This window comes from Suncus etruscus, chromosome 6 (genome assembly GCF_024139225.1).
Source record: "Suncus etruscus isolate mSunEtr1 chromosome 6, mSunEtr1.pri.cur, whole genome shotgun sequence".
NCBI classification, from domain to species: Eukaryota; Metazoa; Chordata; class Mammalia; order Eulipotyphla; family Soricidae; genus Suncus; species Suncus etruscus.
Genome location: NC_064853.1, coordinates 24,604,870 through 24,628,512, shown reverse-complemented (window position 1 = coordinate 24,628,512; position 23,643 = coordinate 24,604,870). Strand labels below are relative to the sequence as shown.

Sequence of the window (23,643 nt, the reverse complement as noted above, 5' to 3'; positions counted from 1 at the left end):
TGAAGGGGTCACTGTGTAAGCTTCACACACCAATTGTAGCACAAGTGGGTCTGTTGAGATGTGTGTGTGTGTGTGTGTGTGTGTGTGTGTGAGTGTTGGGGAGAAGCCCAACAGGGAAGCGAAGCACCATGAGGACCAAAAGGGGCAAATGGCAAGGCAGGGATAGGCCCAGCCCAGGGCTTTGCATTTCACTCCAAAGCAGTGCATGGGCACAGCAATCAAGGGCCAGAGAAAAAAGAGGAGGCATAAGCACTGGACATCATTTAATTGCCACTAGCCAACCAGGTTTCTGGGCTCAGTGTGCCTCAATCAATGGTGGGGAGTGTCTTTGGTCTTTGGTCTTTCCAGATGACCCTGGTCTTCCTGCTTGCCTGTACCAGATGTCAGGTCCAAAAGAACCAACTCCACAACCGGGTACTGAAAACAAAGAAAGGATAGAGAAAGGCATTTATTTATGACATAGGGAAGCATCACTCTACCAGCAAAGACAAACAGTCCTGACACCCAGAGCTGATAGCCCTGTATGATGAGGTGACTTGGGAAACTCTCCTGGTGGGGAGCAAAGGTCATTTCTGCAAGCTGCCTAGATTCCCTTGGAAACCAACCCAATGATGCACTGTGACTCTGATCCCTCTGTGGCCCTTGCTTTCTCTCTCCTTTGTGACAGCTCTCAAAATGTGAGCAAATGTGGGTGAGCAAAGAGTCACAGGCTCAGCACTGGAGCAATGCTTGTGGCTGTGAAAATGAAAAGTTGCAGGGACCAGGGCTGATTCTGGGGCACAAGCATGTAGTTGTGGATCATAGTAACCCACGGAGTTTGGACTTTGTCCTTCAAAAACTTTGTTGCTGCTTTTTTTGTTTTTATTTTGGGAAACAGTAAGGGTTGAAGCCTCCCAGCAGTGCTTACAGTGCTATTCCCACTGATTTTCACATAACAAGGCCCACAATTCAATGCAGAGGTCCAAGAATGAGATGCTACTAGAGCTCTGTGGTACTGGGGATCACCAGGGCTACGCAGATGGTGCCAAGGGATGCAGGAAACAAACAGAGGAAGCTCCAGACAGGGATGGAGGGAGAGATTACAGAGATTACAAAGTTTATCTTGCAGGTGGCCAACTGCAAGGGTTGGATCCACAGCACCCCACAGTCCTCCAAGCACTGCTGCCATGTATGGCCCCCAAAGACACACAGAACTGAGGAACAAACAGTAGCAAGAAAATAGAATAGGGGCTGGCGAGGTGGCGCTAGAGGTAAGGTGTCTGCCTTGCAAGCGCTAGCCAAGGAAGGACCACGGTTCGATCCCCCGGCGTCCCATATGGTCCTCCCAAGCCAGGGGCAATTTCTGAGCGTGTAGCCAGATGCCTGAGCATCTAACGGGTGTGGCCTGAAAAACAAAAACAAAAAAAAAACAAAAAACAACAACAACAAAAAAAAAGAAAATAGAATAAGTAATAGAAACCTCATCCAGGAGAAGTTGCTGAAGTAGGTTATAAAGAATATTTACTTTTTTGTTTGTTTGTTTTTTCAGGCCACACCCATTTGATGCTTAGGGGTTACTCCTGGCTAAGCACTCAGAAATTGCCCCTGGCTTGGGGGGACCATATGGGACTTCGGGGGATCGAACCGTGGTCCTTCCTTGGCTAGCGCTTGCAAGGCAGACACCTTACCTCTAGTGCCACCTTGCTGGCCCCAAGAATATTTACTTTCTAAGCATTTAAGTAGCATTTCGAAATTAAAATTAAAAAAAAAAATCCTCAAAAAAAAAAAAAGAGTTAAGTAATGTGCCCAGCAGTAAGTGGTAATGTTATTGCTATTCTTTTTTTGGGGGGAGGGGGTGGGCACACCTAATGGCGCTCAGGGGTTACTTACTCCTGGCTCTGTGTTCAGATATCACTATTGGTGGGCTCAGGGGACCATATGGAATGCTGGGGATTGAATCAGGGTCCCTCCTGGGTCAGCAGCATGCAAGGCTTACCACTCTGCTATCACTCGGGCCCCTGTTGCTATTCTTTTTTTTTTGGGGGGGGGGGACACACCCAGTGGTGCTCAGGAGTTACTCCTGGCTCTGTGCCCAGAAACCACTCTTGGCCCAGGGGACTATATGAGATGCTGGGGATTGAACCCATGTTCTTCCTGGGTCAGCCACGTGCAAGGCAAATGTCCTACCACTGTGCTACCACTCCAGCCCCCCTATTGCTATTCTTAAATTACAGAGCAATACTGGGATAAAACAAGTGCTCAAGTGACAATCTAGTTCTCATCGGTGAGCTTTAGAAATGTGAGAAGAGGGGCCGGGTAGGTGGCGCTGGAGGTAAGGTGTCTGCCTTGCAAGCGCTAGCCAAGGAAGGACCGCAGTTCAATCCCCCGGCGTCCCATATGGTCCCCCCAAGCCAGGGGCGATTTCTGAGCACATAGCCAGGAGTAACCCCTGAGCATCAAACGGGTGTGGCCCAAAAACAAAAAAAAAAAAAAAAAAAAAAAGAAATGTGAGAAGACCAGCACTGGAGAGAGGGCAAAAAGATGCAAAGTAATAGGCTGGAGAGACAGTGCAGCAGGTAAGGCTCTTGCCTTACACACAGCCAACCTGGTTTTGATCCCTAGTGTCACTATGGTTTCCTGAGTCCCATCAGGAGGGATCCCTGAGTACAGAGTCAGAAGTAAGCCCTGCGCATCACTGGCTGTGCATTACCCCTACCCCCAAAAAGGATCAAAGCTAAAAGCAATTTCTACTGAGGAGATAGCTCAAAAATTCAGCATACACTTTGCAAGCAGGAGCTCTGGGTTCGATCCCAGCATGACAGGAGTGACCCTGAAGCATACCAGGTATGTCCCCATCACCCAGAAAAAAGCAATTTCTATAAGCTCTTCAGAATTAAATAGGAACTGAAAGTGTGAGTTGAGTTCACAAGTCTTCTTTCAAGAAAATAATCACACAAACATTTATTTCCTAGCTGTGAGCACCAGAGGGGCAGAAAAATAGGCAGGCCAGCTGTAATGAGCCCCTCTCACCTCCAGATGATGATCTGAAAATACTGCTCTCGGGACTCCTCAGATAAATGGTGCCATCAGGTCTGGGACAGGAAATACTCAAAAATTGGCCTGCAGCATTCTATCCAAATAGATCTAAGGTGTATATCAGAGACTCCTGGGGTCATAACAATTGAATGATACAAACTGGCCAGAGTCTCAGAGTGCTAGTGAACTAACTACCACAGAAGCAGAGAAATAAAAGCATCATCCAAGAGATCGACTTTTATACGGACGATGATATCACTGGAGAGCAAAAGGGAAGTTTCTATTTATTTATTAGCATTCTTTTTTTTGTTTGTGCTATTGTTTTGGTTTGGGGGCCAAAGCCAGCAGTGTTCATAAAGAAGTCGGTTTTTCCTGCACTCTGGCCCACTGAACTAGCCACTGTCAGTGAATCAAATGAGAAGCTTTGAGGCCTGGGATGCAGCTCAGGGGTAGAACACTTGCCTTACCTGTGTGAGGCCCTGGTTTGATCCCCAGCCGCACTATAAGTGAATCAAAACTTATTAAATGAATAAACACTATATTAAACAAAGAGACCAAAAAAGTCTATAAGTAAATAAACCTGTAGAGAATTTCTAAGCTGTGCTGAACCCCAGGAAATTGCACTCTACGTCTGAGGCCAGCACAAGAAGTCACAGAGGAGCCAGGAAAAGCCACCAGGACTGGCCAGTACTTTGAGACAAGGAGAGAGGCACTGGGACCAGATTTCTCCCCTTCCGGAAGAATCTAGGCTTTCTACTCTAGAGTCACAGAGTCCAGCTCGAGCCTGATGTAGAAAGGACACACACACACACACACACACACACACACACACACACACACACACACACACACACACCAGTCCTCCTGAATTGTACCAAAGGGAGAAGCAGAGGGTGAGATATGAGCCACCCCACTAACAGGGCTGCCACACTCACATACACTCAGTGAACTGCACTGTATTATATCAGACACACAACACACACACTCGATGCACTGCACACTGTACTGCATTGTACCATGCACTTTGGTGCACTGTGCTGTATCGTACACTTACCTGGCACACTGTACTACATCTGTTCATGCATGCATGGTATATGCACTATTCCACACACACACACGTTCAAAACGCTGCACTATTCCACTTGCACACACGGAGCACAGAACTGTACCTAGGCAAGACCAGTAGATGGGGCACAGCCTCCATTCTCCTCTTCAGCTGGACTTGGCAGTTACCACGGTCTGGTTCGGAGCGGCGACAGTTGGTGGGAGGTGGTCCATCTCTGGTGCATCAAAAAAGTATGCCTGCAGGGAGGAGATCCACCAGGGGAGTGAAAAAACAGGGGCCCAGTTGGGCATTTTTGAGGTTCCTGCATGCACACACAGTAGAGAGGCTTCTGGGCCCTTGTGAATCCCATTGCCCACAGTTGCTCTGCTCATCACAAAGAGCCACAGCCCTTTCTGTCCTAGGAAACTCAGATCTACTGACCAAGTACTCACTACCCATTTTCTTTTTTAGGTTTTGAATTTTATAATTATGAATAAAATCTTTGGGGCCAGTGAGGTGGCGCTAGAGGTAAGGTGTCTACCTTGCAAGCGCTAGCCAAGGAAGGACCGAGGTTCGATCCCCCAGCGTCCCATATGGTCCCCCAAGCCAGGGGCAATTTCTGAGCGCTTAGCCAGGAGTAACCCCTGAGCATCAAATGGGTGTGGCCCGAAAAACCAAAAAAATAAAAATAAAAAATAAGTAAAATCTTTGATTGAATCACTGAGAGATACATAGCTACAAAGTTGTTCATGATTAAGTTTCAGTCATACAATGTCCAACAATCCTCACCAGTGCACATTTCCTGCCACCAAATGTCCCCAGTTTCCCCCCTGCTTGCTCTGAAGCAGACAGTTTTCTTCTCTCTCTCTCTTACACACATTTGCTCACTCTCTCTTCCTTTTTTCTTTTCCTTTTTAGACACTGTGATTTGCAATATTGTGACTGATGGGGTATCATGCATATCACTATCTCCTTTCTGCACCAAGTTCTTGTCCAGGGTGATAATTTTCAACTATCATTGCATAGTAGTCCCTTCTCTTATCCTAACTGCATTCCTCCGCTATTTGCAGCAAGTTTCCTATTATGGACTGGTCCTCCTGGCCCTCATCTCTATTGTCTCTGGATATTAATATATGCTATCTTTGCTTTTTGTTTTGGGGCCACACCCGGTGATGCTCAGGGGTTACTCCTGGCTCTGTGCTCAGAAATTGCTCCTGGCTTGGGGGACCATATGGAAAGCCAGGGGATCAAACCATGGTCCATCCTAGGATGCATGCAAGGCAAATGCCCTACTGCTGCACCACTGCTCTGACCCCATATGCTGTCTTTTTTTTTTTTTTGGTTTTTGGGCCACACCCGGCGGTACTCAGGGGATACTCCTGGCTGTCTGCTCAGAAATAGCTCCTGGCAGGCACGGGGGACCATATGGGACACCGGGATTCGAACCAACCACCTTTGGTCCTGGATCGGCTGCTTGCAAGGCAAACGCCGCTGTGCTATCTCTCCGGGCCCATATGCTGTCTTTTTTATATCCCACAAATAACACTCACTACCTTTAACTTCCCAAACAACCCACCCACTCTGGGAGAAAAAGAAAGGGAGTCAGAGAATTGTCGCCTGAGCAGACACCAGGCATAGGGACTCCAGGAGGGATCATTCCAACCACAGCCCTGGCTATCTCCTCTGGACTCTGTATCACCCTCACAATGTCAACAATACATATGAATGTCCTGAATAGCTAAACCCGCAGAACTGTGTAAAAATCTTCCAAGGAATGTGTCAGGCAGACTTTGGCTCTCGATCTCAGATCGGAGTTGAAAGGTTGAAAGGCTGCCTCTCACCAGCCACAATTTAATCATCAAATTCAGGAGGTGGAGGGAGAAGCACAGCATTGAGGATAGAGGGAAAACACCACTTCCTTAGCCACTTCCAGTGTTGCGCCATCATAGGCAGGTGAATTCTGTAGTAATCAAGAGCCAAGGGGCTAGAGAGAAATAGCACAGAAGGTGGGGTGCTTGCCGTGCATGCAGCCAATCCACGGCACTCCATATGGTTCCCTGAGCACTTTTCAGAGCCAAGAATGTACCCTGAGCACTTCTGGGTATGGCTCAAAAACAAATATAATTCAATAAATAAAATTAAAATCCTGGGGCCAAGACTGGTGCAAAGACACAAAAATCATTTTCCCCACTTGGTGCTGACTTCTATTAGCCAGCAGGGGGCAGCAGCATGACACGCTGGAATGGTCCTGGGTTAACTGGGTTAAATCAGTCTGTTTCAAAGGGCTTCTAGTACATTTGTCACATGCCCAGTCTCTGTAGGCTCCTTCCACTGGTCTCTGCCTGAAGCTGATAATGAGGAAACAGTGTCCAACCAGTGCTTCCTCCAGGCTCTGGAAGAGGCAGGCACGGTTCCCGTGTCACTAGGCTGTTCCTGCAGTCTGTGGGGCTGTTGCACACAGCCCCTGTCTCTGGCTTACTTTCCTCATTGGGCAGACAGCTGCAGGGACCAGGGTGCTTGGTTCTACTCTAACTCACAATGGGCCTCAGGACTCAACCACAAAATCATAGAACTAGCAAAAGCAACTACTGAGGTGAATTCTAATGACAGGATTCATTAATTCTGCAAACACTTGCTAACAACTCATTTTGGGCCAGGCACGTCCTGGATGCTCAGTCTGCAACAGGCTATTTTATTCCCATTCAATGTCTCATGTGTCGATCCATTTTTGAGTCATACCCAGCTGTACTCAGGGTTTATTCATGGCTCTGTGCCCAGGGATGATGGCACTGCTAGGGATCCAATGTAGGGATCAATCTCAGGTGGGCCATATGCAAAGCAAATGCTGTATCTGTTGTACTATTGCTCTGCTCCCTTCTGCCCACTTTAAAGTTGAGTAAACTGAGGCCAAAGAACTGGAGATTCTTCTGGGGCTGTACCACCATATGACTAGCATTTCAATTTAATCAGGTCTGGCTCTAAACCCGAAGCCCTCCTCTTCTCTCAGAGTCTGCAGCCTGACCCCAGTGCTCAGCAGGCATGGATGCAAGGACTGTAAGGACCATAGGATGGACCAGCTAGCAGAGGAGTGTTAGAAGTATCCCTGGTGAAAAGTTTTAGTGCACTAAAACCTCTGCTCCCGGAAGGATCTACTCAAGTACAGGCTTGCCAAGCTCCCAAGACACTGGCCAAGGCCACAGTTTCAGGGTTTTCTTAATTGTCGCTGAGGCAATGTGCTGGCACCACCTTCAGAAACGGGGCCCAGTGCCCGGGGGTGCTCAGCTACTTAGGGCTATCTCCCTTCCCTGCACTCAAGTCTTAACACAATGGCTTTGGTCCTTCTTAGTCTTTTTTGTTACCTTTAGGAAAAGGGTGTTAAAGGGAAAAGTAAGAGATCCCATGGTTGGCTGTTTTTCTTTTTTTGGCAGTGATACCTGGTGGAACTCAGAAACAAGTCCCAACGTAGCACTTGGGCTGCTCCCAGCAGTGCTCAGGGGAACATATGCTGACAGGAGGCAAGCCTGGTCTCCTGCATACATAGCCTGTATACCCCTATCCCTGTTCCTGTCCCAATTTTTGCTGCAGAACAGAATAAGCCAGTACCTTCTCTCCAACTTATTCTGTGCTACTGCTATGGACTACAATTTGTGAGAACAATGTGGAGAGAAAACACAAAATCAGAGACAAGAGAGGATGAAATGGGAGGAGCCTGAAGGAGAAGGCTAACATGGACAAGTATGATGTGACTGTAACTCTGAGAAGAAACACAGGCCCTAGTCAGATGAAGATGAACATGAAGGCTGAGCTGAGAGATGAAGTCTCCTGACCCAATCCCAGCCCCTGACAGACAGAGCTGCTCTGGATTCAGTCTGGGCCCATCTGACTCAACTACACTTATTCTCCCTAAACAGACACCTCATGCATGAACTCAAGACACTCCTGTTTCCCTTCCAAACAAGCCCTGTTCCACACTTGCTTTCAATTTCCACCTTCCATCTATAAAACCTTAAATGCCAAGGCTTTCTAGGGACATGCACAGAACCACTGAGAGCCTCACAGGTAGCGCTACCCATGAGAGATCCCCAGCCCTTTTCTGGAACACTCAGCCACCGCTTTCTCTCACAGATTCCACCTCTCTCTCTGACTTCAGAACTTAGGGAAAGCCAAAGATGAAAGCAGACTCTCATGACTTCATCATGTGCTGCCTACGTTTCATGGGGCCAGGTGTAAAGTGGTCCTCACGTCCTAGACAAGAGGCCTCAGGCTGCACCCGTCGGCCCCAGGCGAACGGAGCAGCGAGACTCACCAGGCAGCCCACAGAGAGCAGCAGGTGAAGCAGCACAATCACCAACATCGTGGCCAGCGCGATGCGCCGGTTATCCTCACGGACAGCGGGCCAGAATGTCATCACCAACGCAGAGCCGGAGACGCTCAGGGCAATTGTGAGAAGAATCCAACGCAGAATTTTCTGGGGGATGATCCACAGAATCTGAAAGATGAGAAGGGAGAAGGAATTTATTTGGAGGTATTTCAGAGGCATGCCTCATTTCAGACACCTTTTTGAGGGATGGGGGACTCCCAGACAATACTTAGGGGCTCCAAGGGCCTCTCCCTGCAAGGCTTTTTCAACCTGTCCTGAGGGTTTATGCAAGGGCCTGAGAATACAGTTGGGCTCAGGGCCCTTCAGGACTGCTCCTGATACCTTCGGGGGTTGGGGGGGTTACACAATGCCGGGGTTCAAACCAGGATCATAGTGTGCAAGGCAAGCATCTCAACCTCTGTGCTATTGCTCTGGCCTTAGGTACATGTATGTAAAGGCCCCGAAGCTAATCTACAGCCAGTCTTGACACAGTGCTGAGAGACACCACCACAGACAGAAGATAAAGCTCTGTTCAAGCCTCCCAATAAAGCCCTGAAGAATCACCCCACTGCAAAGGCTCCATTCAGGTCAAATCTCTGAATTTGAAGGCGCCCATCAGTATTGAAATTATGGTCATAAATTATGCTGCCTGAACGGGTCATAAGGACAGGGAGCACTGGACGGAGAGTGGCACTTACCGCCGTGGGGATGTAGATGAAGAGAGAGTACCCGTAGACACACACGATCTCCAGAAGTGAGTAGGACACAATGTTCATCACCTTGCTGTTTCTCCACACAAGGAAGCTCCAGAGAGCCAGAGGGACCAGCCAGGCATAGGCATAGATGACTGTGGCTGCTATTGACACTGAGGGGACAGGAGGCGAGGGCCAAGCCCTGTTATGCCTTGAGTGTGCACCCGAACCTTCCCTCCCCTTCCTGGACTTGCATCCTCACAGCTCTGAACACAGATTCCTCCTGACAGGATCCCCAGCACGTACTCCATGATGTACTGAGTGGGGTAATCTTTAGTGTTTCTCACAATGGTGAGGACCACAGATGCTCCTGTGGTTTGCATCGTTCATTTACTAATAGCAAATAAATGTTATAAAATTTTATTTTATTTACTTATTTTTTTGAGGGAGGCCACATTCGGCAGCGCTCAGGGATTACTCATGGCTCTGCACTCAGAAATCACTCCTGGCAGACTCAGGAGACCGTATGGGATGCTGGGGATCAAATCTGGGTTGACTGCATGCAAGGCAAATGCCCTATCCATTGTGCTTTTGCTCTGGCCCTTTATTTTATTTTATTTTTCTAGGTTTGGAAAAACACCTGGTGGTGGTTCAGGAGCTCCTCCTGATTCAGGGCTCAGGAATCACTCCTAACTGTGTTTGGGGAACCATACATGTTTCCAGGGATTGAACTAGGGTCGACTACATGCCGAGGCAGTGCTCTACCCATGCTCTATTTCTTTGGCACAGCAAAAAGATGTTACAGATCACTGGACTATACAACTGAAATAGTTCAAGGGTCACACAACAAATGTTCTAAATACAGTGAGTATTTGATTATTATATTTAATGAGTGGGGCACTAGAGAGATGACTCAAAGGGATGGAGCATATGCTATGCATGCACGAGCCCAGATCTGATCCCTGGCATCACGTGATTTCCCCAGAATGAGGTTAGTAGCAGCCGTTGAGCATCACCAGGTGTGGCCCAGAGATAAAAAATATATATTCTAAGGAAATCAAATTGCATACCAACCTTTTCGGAATTCAGGCACGTAATGGTATGTCTTCTCTCCCATGTGGATCAAGAAATTGGAAAGATTCCCACTGATCGCTATGGCAAAGACCAAGGTGGCACAGATCCAAAAGGGGCCTGCAGAGGAAACCAGAAAACACAGACAGAAGAAAATGCAGCATGAGGCTTTTAGACTCATTGTGAAACACTGTTATCCCTCTTGCCCTACTCTTGTAGGCAAGGGACAATGAATTTTGGCTGTAATCAATACTCATTTAAAAGTATTTGTTCTTCTTTTCTAAAAGAACAAACACTATTAGCTTAATTACTAAAGACAGGAAGGAGCTGGAATGCAAAGGCCAAAACACCTTTAATAATTAAGTGGATACATAGAGATTTGTTTTGGTTCCTTTTATTGGTGGACTACTCCTCTCCACCAGAAAAAATGTTATGGACAACATGTTGAATCTTTACCAGGCTATGAGAAGTGTAGGTTACACCTGTTATCCAAGTGCTAGAGTTTGAGAAAATAAATAAGCGCTCCTCCCAGAGTCTTGGTGGCAGAGTACATCAGACAGGACACTCAGGGAAGAGGTGAGCTCTGCATGTGTATATCTGTGTGTTTAAGTCTTCATCATTGACTTTGGGTGAAAAAAACAACTATGCACATAGTTCAGTCTTCAAGATGTACAAAGGAGGGCTGGAACTAAAGCACAGCAAGAAAGGTACTTGCCTTATATGCAGCCGACCCAGGTTCAAACCCTAGTACCTGATATGGTTCCTCGAGTATGGCCAGGAAAGATCCCTGAGAGCAAATCTATCTGAGCACTACTGGACATGACCTGCCCTCCAAAAATAAAGAAGTACTAAGGGAACATAGAGAAAAATTCACTTCCTTCCCTCTTTATTTCCTAACTCTGCATTTACTCTCTTCAAAGCTTACTTCTATAAAGAATTTCTGGTAAATCTTGCTGGATTTTTCTAGTCACATTTAAGCAAATGCATATTTGCATGTTTTGAAGTGAGGGGGATGGAAATACATGTGTATATATAAATAACGTGCTTTCACCCTCACTGAATCCTGAATGTTCTACTATAACTATCTACAATAAGCAGCTTGTTCTTTTGGAGGATGAAAAAGGGTATCCCCCAAACAGTGCTCAGGAGCCCTGGGGTCCCTCCCTGTGTTTCTTTAGCACCCAGCCAGTGACTCAACTCAAGACACTGAGAACATGAACTGTTCGTGTCCTGCAGTACCAGGGTGACTTGGGCCATCCCAAATATGCTCAGGAGTCTATGGAGCAGAGATGTGTCTCCTATTACTTTTAGAAGCACCCACTCCCTTGGGTGCTGGGATCACAACACACAACAAAGTGGCACCTCCAACACACTTGGACACACAAAAGGCACACAGAACCTTCTCCAGCCAGACAGTGCCATGGGTGTAGTGGTAGTCTGGGCCACCATGTCACACCCAGACAGATGGATGTGAGCCCTGGTCATCCCAGAAACAATCACTACAAAAGGAATGATCAATAAAATCATTTGTTAAAAAAAAAAAGAAAGAGCAGGCCAAGGTACTAGAGCGATAGTACAGTGGGTAGGGCACTTGCCTTGCGTATGACTAACTCAGGTTGAATCCTTAGCATCCCATATGATCTTCCAAACCCTGCCAGGAGTGATCCCTTAGCACAGAGTCAGGAGTAAGCCTTGAGCAACACTAGGTATGACCCCAAACAAACAAGAAGATGGCCATAAGTAAGATCTTGTTTTTGCTTATTTCCTAATTAGGGGGGCAGGTCCTAAGCAGTTCTCATCTTTACTGGCCATTGGGTCTCCTCTTCTATGAACTGCCCACTGCCCCCAGATCCTGCAACTGGGAGGAATCCCAGCTACGGTCTTACTTTGTGTCCCTTCGTGGTGCTGTGTCTTACAAATAGCAGCTCTGGTTTCTTCTTCTACGTTGTTTATGGTTTCTTTTACAGGATGGAAAATCCTAATTTTAGTTGAAGGGTAGTCACACTCTTTCTCTCAGATTCTGCTCAACCCATCTTCTTCCTGACCACTTTCCTGCACTCACCCCACCCAGTCCAGAGCTCTTGGCTTGAAAAGTAGTTCCCCTAGACAGCAGCTTCTTTCTTCATTCAGTCAATGAGTTTATGAGGCTTCCACCAGGATGTGGGATCAAATTTTGGCTTTGTCATCAGAGCCAGTTTCACAGCATGGAAGAAACACACCTTCAGCACTCCAGGGTTGATCTGAAACTGAGCACGGCCACTCACGGGTTCACCTTGGGCAAGGTTCTTGACCTCTGTGCACTCAGTGTCACAAATATGTGACTCAGTGTCAGAAATATGGCAGGAGAACAACAGTGACAACTACCTTATAAACGGGGTTGTTAGAATTCAATGTGGGACTACAGGCTCTCCCCTAATCACAGTGGCCCATAATAAGTATTGTTCGTGTTTCCTGTGACTGTCATTATTGCTAACTCTGTGACTCAACTTGGGTCAGTCTCCCCAAATGTTAATTTTCTCTCCTGGAAGCAAAATCTCCCTGGGAGTGTAGAGATCAAGCATTTCAATGGTGATTCTGCTTGGAGTAAAGCCCTGAGCACAGCTGGATGAGACCCAAAAGCAAAAAAATAAAAACAAACAAAAAATAGGATGAGTGGGGTAGGTGACTCACATACCATAGAGGTCTGGATTGCTGCGGATGTATATCCTCACAAAATTCTTTCCTGGCATCGGCAAAAGAGACCCTTTTATTCTGTCAAAGACCTGGAAAACCCCCAAAGCAGTAAGTCAACTGAACAATTTTTTTAAGTTTAATCAATTCAACTATTACAAATCAGAACACAACAATCAAAGCTTTTATGCTCTTTTTAAATGCTAGTAATCCTTCACTTGGGGAAGCCCAAACCCCACTTATAAGGATTTTGTGTGACTTGACTGTCTAACATATATTATAGGGAAGCGAAAGACATTACAAACCTGGTACGTGTCTACATCAAAGAATGTCTGGTAGAATTCAAATGTCCAGAATGGGGAGCTTTTCTTCTGCCCCGCCAGCAACTGTCAGAGGTAAAATGAAACATAATGAACATGGATGCCCTGTCTGGTTCCAGTAGCACAGAGGAATCCCTGGGAAACCAAGTACCCAAGTCTGGCTACCAGGCCAGCTCTGGGCTTTTAGCAGTAGCCACACCCAGTTCTGAAGCCAAGCTGCCACTAGGGGGCAGATTCGGCAAACCACTACTAAAGTTTCCCTTTAGAAGGTGGGGAGAAGTGAGGATAGGGGTTTCGGGTGGAGCTGAACTCAGTGACTCATATATTCGAGGCCAATGCAGGCCCCACGCTCCATCCCCAACCCTCTCTGAAATACTTTTAGCTAAATAGTACATCCAACAAGAGAACCCACCTCACAGGATTATAGGGAGGATACAAGAATACAATCAGTCACATAATATGCAATACCTATATGTACACGACACCTCCATGTATGTATCATAGGCAGAAGCAGTTGGTGTTAATGTCTTTTCTGCCTCCTCACTGTCCTTACTACTAACACCACCTGGATACTCAAAACCTGACTACAGACTCGCCAAAGCACTGCAAACTGAACACTCTGTCCTGGCAGGAAAACAAAATTACAGTCATAGGCATCTGCTGGTTGGATTTACGACTGTACTGGGACTGTGCCACCGAGTCATTGTCAGTGGCAGAGGGAGCAGAATCAGGCACAGAGGGTTTGGGGGGGAGCCCAAGTGGCAGGGTGGTCTTTGTGTTCACCACAAAGGATGGTTTCTCAGAAGCCCATCAGACACTGCTGTCTCTCTCTCTGTCTCTGTCTCTGTCTCTGTCTCTGTCTCTCTCTCTCTCTCTCTCTCTCTCTCTCTCTCTCACACACACACACACACACACACACACACACACACACACACACACACACACACGACAGAATCCCTTTTGGGAGGAGCTAAAGCAGAAAAAAGGGAAGTGCTTTCCAGTCTTGAATTAAGAGACAGTGAATACCAGAGACAGAGCCCAAGGCTCCTGCCCAAGGAATTCTGTCCCTCGTTATAGTAAGGGACCCTCTTCCCTACTCACACAGTTAAGCTAATGAGTAAATTTTTCTAGTTAGATAGTTTCAAGATTTTACCCCTGTGTATTTTTTCCCTCCTCTTCCCTTCTTCCCTCTTCTCCTCTTTACTGCATCCAATAGTGCTCAGGACTTATTTCTGACTCTGTGCTTAAAGGACCATCTGGGGTGTGAGGATTTGAATCAGGATCAGCTGTGTGCAAGCTGTCCTATATCTCAGGCCCCTCCATTTCCTCTTAAACTTCTGAGGGCTCATGATGCCCAGTGCAAAGGTTCATTTTATTTTCTTTTGGTTTGGGGGACCACAAACCGGACATGCGTAGGGGTTACTCTTAGCTCTGCACTCAGGATTTACTCCTGGCAGTGCTCAGGAGACCATATAGGATGTTGGGAACCAAACCAAGACTATCTCTGTGCAAGCAAAAGCCCTATCCACCCTAGCCACTGAACAATCTCTCCACCCCTAATTCCCTTTTTGTTCCACTACCAGCGGTGCTAATGGGTAACTCCTAGCTCTACACCTAGAAATTACTCCTGGCAGGCTTGGGAATCTCTCCTGTCTACAAAGGTTCATTTTATTTTTATGTATCAATTTATCTGGGCCACAGTCAAAGGTCCAACACTATCCTGATGTTTCTATGAGCAGATGTTTGAACCTGGCTTACATTCCTGTGGGAGGATATTCTGAGGTAAGATGACTCTCCTCCCTAAAGTGGTAAAACTCAGCCAATCAGGAGCAGATCTGAAGAGAAAAAAAAAAGCCAGTTTAGGAGCACCAGCTCTTCCTGGCCCTTTAGCACAATGCAATGGACTCAAACACCAACTCCTTCCTGTGTCGACAGCCCACCAGTCTACTGCATGGGAATCTGAATTTGCCATGCAGTCATGATTACATGAATCAATTCTTTTTTTTTTTTTTTTTTTGGTTTTGGGTCACATCCAGCAGTGTTCAGGGGTTACTCCTGGCTCTATGCTCAGAAATCGCTCCTGGCAGGCTCAGGGGACCATATGGGGTATGGGGATGCAAACCACCGACCTTCTGCATGCAAGGCAAACACCTTACCTCCATGCTATCTCTCTGGCCCCAAGAATCAATTCTTTTTTTTTTTTTGGGTCACACCTGGCAGTGCTCAGGGGTTACTCCTGGCTCTATGCTCAGAAATCGCCCCTGGCAGACACAGGGGACCATATGGGATGCCGTGATTCGAACCACCATCCTTCTGCATGAAAGGCAAACGTCTTACCTCCATGCTATCTCTCTGGTCCCAATTCTTTCTGATAAATCTCTTTCTAGGTACCTGGGGCTGTGGCTCAGTGACTCAGCTGCCCTGCATATGTGAGGCCACAGACTGATCCATGCACCACCACCAGGAGTGATTCTTTTTTTTTTTTTTTGGTTTTGGGGCCACACCCAGCGATGCTCAGGGGTTACTCCTGGCTATCTGCTCAGAAATAGCTCCTGGCAGGCACGGGGGACCATATGGGACACTGGGATTCGAACCAACCACCTTAGGTCCTGGATCGGCTGCTTGCAAGGCAAGCGCTGCTGTGCTATCTCTCTGGCCCCTATTTTCTTTTTTTTTTTTGGTTTTGGTTGAAAATTCAAAATCAAAGTATCAGAAGGGGATATTTGAGAATTCTGTTTATGGGTGATTGTCTTCCCACTGTAACTTTACCTTGTCCTTTCTTTGCATCTTTGTCTTTAAATAAAAGTTAAAAAAAAAAAAAAAGATCTGAGCACTGCTGGATGTGGCCCCAAAGTGAAAGCAAACAAAACCAAAACAGGATAAAGGGAAATAAGTCAATTCATCTCTCCCTTTCCACCTGTCCCGTTATTTTGCTGGCAAGTCCAGACTAATATAGTTAGCGACACTAACAATCATTCTTGGATCACCCCTGGGCGATGACCACTTTAATAAACACATAATATACACGAACTGCTACCTGCAAGTTCCAGTCCATCTATGCCTCAGGCTTCTCATTCATACAAGGACAAGACTTCCCTGCAGACAGACCTCTTTCAAGGATTACATGGGCTTATGCAAGAAAGGAACTTAAAAGATATCAGATAAGCTTTAATAAGAGTTAGAATTAGTGACTGCAGTGAAGATGCCCAGAGAACTCCAAGACACTAGTTAGCAAACTATTCATACTCTTTTCTTCTTGTCTACATTTTGGGGAGATGCAGATATAGGGGTTTAAAGTACTTTAGTGGAACTCTACAGGGCAGAGTCAGAATCCAACCACAGGCTCCCAAGTTCAAGTTTTGGTCCCTGTATCTAATAGAGGATGGCATCGACTTTAGCATCAATTGTCGTTCTTATTTTGACAGTTCATGGGGATCCACAAAGAGCACCCACACTTCTGAGGTGCTGCTCCCTTTTCAGTCCTATAGGGAAAGTGGATGTTAGGTTATACCTTATTTCACCTAAACCAAAGATCATCCCTGGTTTCTTTGTACCTGTTTACAACTTGGATTCACCCAAAACAAAGATTTTTTTATATATATAAAGCTGGGTGGGACAGGCTGAGAATAGCCTGAGTTATCTACCCTTACTATGTCCTTACTGCTGCACCTGGGGGTGGTCATGGTACTCAATTCAATCGGTTTTGGCAGGCAGCTTGCAGAAGATATGAGGTAGAAAACTACCAGACTACACTTGCTTCACCCTCAACCTGGTGTGGATTATTTCATGCGTGACCCTGATTCAGACTCGTTCACCTGGGGTAGGAGATACAGTGCATGGGTGTTACCCCTCCCCAAGGCTAAATGCTAATCTTACCTGATGGTCAGACCAACCCACAGAGGCTCAGCAAGGAAGATGTAGCATGGAGAGATGAGAGACAGGATAGATGCAGGAGCAGGAAAGAGGCTGCTTAGCTTAGAAGCCACACATGGTGGTTAGGGCTTTATAATAAAGCTGCATATCTCCTGACTTCTACTGATTGGCTGTGGATCATTTCCTTGCCATTACCCTGATACCTACAGGCCCGCTAGGCCAGGGGGACTGCAGGCACCATCCATCCACTCCATGAACATCAAGGACTTTATAATTAATAATTCATACAACACATAGGGTGATTTTACAGAGCACCAAAACCATAATATTATTCTCAAAATACTGTATAGTGGAACACACCAACCTCAGTACATACAGACAAAAATCTTTGTGATCAGAAAGAGCTTCTGACATTCACTATCCAAACAGGGGTTCAAACTGCCACAACCCTCCCTTCCTCCACCAAGTTCTACTGAGCTGACCACAGAGAGTGTGAGATCAAGTTTAGTTCAGTGTTGGCCATTTGCAACTGGGACTGCTTCAGCAGTCTTTGGCCTGGCCACCTCGCCTCCTACCTATAGCTTCCTACAACACCCTCCACAAGGTTGCCAGAGCTTAGAAACCTTTAAATTTTACAGTAGGCCAAGTTGCTTCAAACGACTCCTAACAGTTTTCAGAATATAAGCTTTTTGCACAAGAATGATTCCTCCCCTCTCAGATGGCTTCTTCTCCCGCCTTCACATTCATTTTTGCTCCTAACATGTATGAAAATGTACCTATTTGTCCTTTCATGCCACTGTGACTTTGCCAAAACTATCCTCAATGCCAAAATCCCTGTGCCCTGTCTTTTTCCCCTGGCTGCCTTCTACACTCAATTTAGGGGAGAGTGCCTTCAGGAAGCCTTCCTAGCATCCCTCTGTTCCCAGAAGCCTTATTTTCCTCTTTGCCAGAGTTTTCCATGGGAAACAAAGGGAATTTTGTCCCCAATGCAGATGCACATGTGACTGCCCATTCCTGGGCCCTTGCCCTGCACACAGCAGACAGTGAATAAAAGAGAGAGTGCATTTGTTTTTAAATTAAAGGAAAGCACCGATTTCAAACACAAGCTCAAACCTCGGTTTTGTCAGAGTCTTCATTTCCCAGTAACTCCTCGTCGTCTTCTCTCCCGGGGCCCCTGGCAAGACCAGGTTGATGTTTGAGCGTGTCACCAGGATCATCAATGTTTATTGTGGTATCATCTGGGTTTGCCACCAGAGAAGCAGTGGGCTCAGCAAATTCTGAAACTGACCAGAGCACAGGTTGTCAGAGGTCTGAGCTATACTGGAAATGCTTCTTTACTGAAGTTAAGCTGTCTAAATCTCAGTATTATGGTAATCTATGAATGGCAGAAAAGTGGCTCCGAAAAACTCTCATCTGAAGAGTAGCTGATTTAGAAAATGATGAAAACAGAATTTGGGAGTCAGAACTAAACTTGTCAGCTGTCTGCTAACATTATGAGCCTGAGTAAGTTAACCTCTATAATCTTCAGTGTTCTCAGCTATACAATGGGGAGATATATACTTTAAGAAATTTTTTTCTTTTTTCTTTTTTTTTTTTTTTTTTTTTTTTTTGGTTTTTGAGCCACACCCAGCGGTGCTCAGGGGTTACTCCTGGCTGTCTGCTCAGAAATAGCTCCTGGTAGGGGCCGGAGCGATAGCATGGAGGTAAGGCGTTTGCCTTTCATGCAGAAGGTCATCGGTTCAAATCCCGGCGTCCCATATGGTCCCCCGTGCCTGCCAGGAGTAATTTCTGAGCATGGAGCCAGGAGTAACCCCTGAGCACTGCCGGGTGTGACCCAAAAAAAAACACACACAAAAAAAAAAAAAAAAAGAAAAGAAATAGCTCCTGGCAGGCACGGGGGACCATATGGGACAGCGGGATTCGAACCAACCATCTTTGGTCCTGGATCAGCTGCTTGCAAGGCAAATGCTGCTGTGCTATCTCTCCGGGCCCTACTTTAAGAAATTTTGAGAAAATAATGAATATAATCTAAGTCCTTCGTATAATGTCTGGCCCACAGTTAGTGCTCATTCTAAATCTTTCTGCTTTGAATTAAAAAAAAAGTAATGGATATTTCTGTCCTTCCCCATAAGTGTCTCTGTAATCCCTATCAAAAATTTGAGGACAAAAATAAAAATGTACCAGTATTTACCAGTGGAAAGAAGGCTAGCAAAGCACCACTTTTGGGGAAGTGGGGAAACCTGGTAATGCTCAGGGATTACTCCTTATTCTGCATTCAGGGATCACTCTTGCTGAGTTTGGGAGACCTTATTGGATGCTGAGAATCAAAGCTGCATGTCTCCTGACTTCTAATGACTGGCTGTGGATCATTTCCTCGCCGTTACCCTGATACCTACAGACCCGCTAGGCCAGAGGGGCTGCCGGCACCATCCATCCACTCCATGAACATCAGGCATGTGTAAAGCAGAGCAGGTGCTGTATTATCTATCCAGCTAGAGCATGACTTTCAGATTACAAAGGAAGAGGTTCCCAGGAGGACATAGCCTAGTTGACAGGATTAGTAAAGGCTTCTGGGAGAAGACGCCACTGGAAAACCATAGTGAAGGGTTGGGGGATGAGGGGGTGAATGGCATCTTGTGACCATGCACCATATCTGCAGATGGCACCATTTAGCTGATGGTCAGCCTCTTTCACGAAGACTATCATACATCCTGCTATGGGTTACTCTTCTCTGTCTAGACACCTAGGAGCAATATTGGTGTGTTTCTCTCTTTTTGTTTTGTTTTGTTTTTGTTTTTGGGCCACACCCAGTGATGCTCAGTTACCAGGGGTTACTCCTGGCTATGTGCTCAGAAATCGCTCCTGGCTTTGGGGGACCACATGGGACACCAGAGATCAAACTGAGGTCTGTTCTGGATCATCCACCTGCAAGGCAAATGCTCTACTGCTACACTATCACTCTGACCCCTCTAATTTCATTTCTGTTTTGTTCTGTTCCATTGGCTGGCGGGCCACAGTCAGTTATACTCAGGGTTTTTTCCTGGATCTGTATTGAGGAACTACTCCTGATGGTTCACGTGGTGGAGGAGAGCATATGGAATTCTGGGTATCAAACCAAATCAGCAGCATGCAAAGCAAATACCCTACCTATTGCATTATCACCCAGGCCCCTGATTATCTTTTTAGACTTTTTTTAGGGAGTGAGTACTCAGGGGTTACTCTAGCCTGGTGCTCGGGAAATCACTCTCAGAGTTTCCAAGAGCTCATGTAGCCAGGACCACATGCTCCACCACTGAGCCACATCCCTGCTCTCTTTTTATTTTTATTTTTGGTTTTTGGGCCACCAGGCGGTGCTCAGGGTTTACTCCTGGCTATCTCAGAAATAGCTCCTAGCAGGCACAGGGGACCATATGGGATACCGGGATTCAAACCAACCACCTTAGGTCCTGGATAGCTGTGCTATCTCTCTGGGCCCCCTGTTCTTTTTTTATATGTTGATCTACTCCAGCAGATTTTTTTTTTATCTCTTGCATCTAGTACAGTTCCAAGTACACAGAAGACAGTCATTGACTGTTTACTGAACCAAGCAGGAGCTCTCTCTACATGCTCTCTGATCACTTTAGAGAATTAACATTAAAATCTGTAGGACTGGGCCTGAAGAGATAGCACAGCGGTGTTTGCCTTGCAAGCAGCCAATCCAGGACCAAAGGTGGTTGGTTCGAATCCCGGTGTCCCATATGGTCCCCCGTGCCTGCCAGGAGCTATTTCTGAGCAAACAGCCAGGAGTAACCACTGAGCAACGCCGGGTGTGGCCCCCCCCCCCCAAAAAAAAAATCTGTAGGACTAGTTTGAGGGTGAAGTAGGGAAGAACGGTTGGTATGGACAAATAGAAAAATCTGATGATCAATATTCTTTTACCAGACTGCAATTATCTTCTTTAGTGTACACTCTGGTAACAGCAATGTAAAAGTATTGATGAGACTGTAAATTACTGATCCCAATGACAAAGGGAGGCTCCAAACTGTCTACCTTCAAACTGCAAGTCATCTACAGATGCCATTCAGCCACAGGATCTTCTCCCAATTAACAGGAAAAAACTTCGTAGAAATCTAAAAGGGAAAATGAATATGCTTACTAGAGTAGCAAAATTAAGCATCTGCCAATAAACATGATTTCAGCATTAGAAACACTATTGTTTTCCCTGGCCTCTTTTTTATTTTCTGAGTCAGCTTTATAGGTTTAGATAAAAATAACCATTTACCATGGGATACCGTTAACATGCTTAAAAGGAACCTAAGCTTCGGAGTCCAAAGCTTCCAATTTCACTGGCTGGGAGCACTTGAGGACCAGGCCCAGCCTGGATCCTGAAGTGTGAGGATTGTTTGGAAGGGAGCTCTGAGGTTGAGAAAGGCAAAGGCATTTCAGCCGACCTGGTGGCTAAGGACAAGGATGACGGGGACAGACCTGGGTGTGGTTCCAAATTCTGCTGCTTCTCACTGTGTGACTGGTGGGGTCTTCGGGGCCTCTCTCAGATGGTTTCCTCATCTGTAAAATGGGTTCATAGTGACACCTATTCGCACGGTGCGTGTTAGAGGCCAGTTAAATGGGATTGTGAGTGTAAGGAACTTAGTTGCACAGCCAAGCAATTAGTAGGTGCCGGTGTAAGCAAAACTTAGCAGCCTGGGGCGCCCTGAACCCAGACTGGTCCCGGAAGAAGTCGAAGATTGAAGTGTTTCGGTGGTGGGAAGGAGCTGAGCAGCTGCCAGGGCCAAAAGGGGCAGGAGACCTCGGGCGGGCCGCAGACTACCTCGGGGGCGCTCGAGGTCGTGGCAGTGCAGCTACGATTCCGACCTCGGGTGCTCGGCGCCGGTTCCGGTCCCCGCTGAGCTGCCGGAAGTCGGAGTTCCGGGTGGGTGACAGGTCCTCCCTCCACCTCCGGGCAGAGCCACGCTCTCTTAAAGAGACAGCACCCCATGGAGCCGAGACCTCCCTAGGTTCTACGGGCAGTTTCCCCCCGCCCCTTGGGGAGGGCGTGGCGAGGCTCTTAAAGAGACAGAAGCACCTCTGGCGTGGTGGGAAAGCTGCTGGGTTTGGTTTGCGCTCTTCCTTCCTTCCTTCCTTCCTTCCTTCCTTCCTTCCTTCCTTCCTTCCTTCCTTCCTTCCTTCCTTCCTTCCTTCCTTCCTTCCTCCTCCCTCCCTCCCTCCCTCCCTCCCTCCCTCCCTCCCTCCCTCCTTCCTTCCTTCCTTCCTTCCTTCCTTCCTTCCTTCCTTCCTCCTCCCTCCCTCCCTCCCTCCTCCTTCCTTCCTTCCTTCCTTCCTTCCTTCCTTCCTTCCTTCCTTCCTTCCTTCCTTCCTTCCTTCCCCTCCCTTCCTTCCTTCCCCTCCCTCCCTCCCTCCCTCCCTCCCTGCCTCCCTCCCTCCCTCCCTCCCTCCCTTCCTCCCTTCCTTCCTTCCTTCCTTCCTTCCTTCCTTCCTTCCTTCCTTCCTTCCTTCCTTCCTTCCTTCCTTCCTTCTTTCCTTCCTTCCTTCCCCTCCCTCCCTCTTTGCCCTGGGCTCAGCCTGCGGGCTTACAGCTTTGAAGCTCTGCGGATCTGGGGACCCAGCTTCCTTCCTTACATATTATAATATGTAATTATATATTACATAATATATCTATGTATATACTAAAATTCCAATTCCATGGGAGTGAAGACAGAATCAGTGGGCACATGCTTTTGCATGCAAGAGGCCCGATTTGACCCCCAGCACTACACGATCCTCCAAGCATCACCAGCGACTGTCTCCATTGGCCCCCAGCTCAGAGCCCTTGAGCAGCGGGGTGCAGCCTCCAAAGAAAACAAAACAAAAATCTCAAATTCCCTGAATGTTCCTTGAAGCTCTAGGTGTTGATCTCATTCTATAAAGGAGAGCTGAGGCTTAGCGTTTATGCTGGCACTGTCCAACAATCATGTGCCAGGAATGTCTCTCCACTCCCAAATTCAAAATGAACCAGTGAGGCGCTCACACTCCCCTCTGCTCTGCGTGGACTCACAGCCTCTTTCTGCCTCACTCTTTAACTCCTCTAAGTGAATTGAGTTTCTTTCCCACCTTCTTCATCAGAAAGTCTCATCCCTGCAGCTCTGGACCAGAGCATCCCAGGGATGTAAAACTATTGAGCTCATTGTTTTCTTTTCTCCTCCAGGTATTTCTTATCATATTCAAATTGGCATGTTGGAGCAAGCAACCAAATGCTTTAGGGGCTGTTGGTTTAGCAATGCCTCTGGGCCATGCCCAGCAAATAGATGTTCCTTGCATTTAGTATTTAAATTTCCTTTACCTGGTAAAGGAAGGCCAATTCCAGCGTGGGCGTAAACAACCCCAGTTACTTTATAAAGTTGGGGAATAGTATGCCTGGAGTTTAGGGGGAGTCACTGGGCATCTATTGGAACTTGCACACCCAGTGATAATAATAAATGAGCAATTACAGTTTCCAAGGTCACACAAGGGCATCTGACGCTTCAAAAGTCTGAAAGTGAAGAGGGTGGGGGAAATCTAGAACAAATATTGAAGGGAGGTGATGATGAAGATTAATTTTGGTCTTGACGCCTTTTTGCAGCA

The 23,643-nt window shown here is 46.8% G+C and overlaps 1 protein-coding gene across 1 annotated transcript; it reads right to left on the bottom strand.

The window, feature by feature from the left end:
* Window positions 1-250: 250 nt before the first annotated feature.
* On the bottom strand, window positions 251-21,924 carry YIPF1 (Yip1 domain family member 1). Its single transcript, XM_049774961.1, has 10 exons — window positions 21,511-21,924; window positions 21,076-21,155; window positions 18,160-18,329; window positions 13,159-13,239; window positions 12,858-12,945; window positions 10,187-10,303; window positions 9,119-9,285; window positions 8,367-8,549; window positions 4,185-4,317; window positions 251-417 (listed from the first exon to the last, which is right to left on the bottom strand). Exons 2-9 carry the CDS (start codon window positions 21,104-21,106, stop codon window positions 4,228-4,230), a joined length of 927 nt encoding a protein of 308 aa, XP_049630918.1. The 5' UTR covers window positions 21,107-21,155; window positions 21,511-21,924; the 3' UTR covers window positions 251-417; window positions 4,185-4,227.
* Window positions 21,925-23,643: the final 1,719 nt, after the last annotated feature.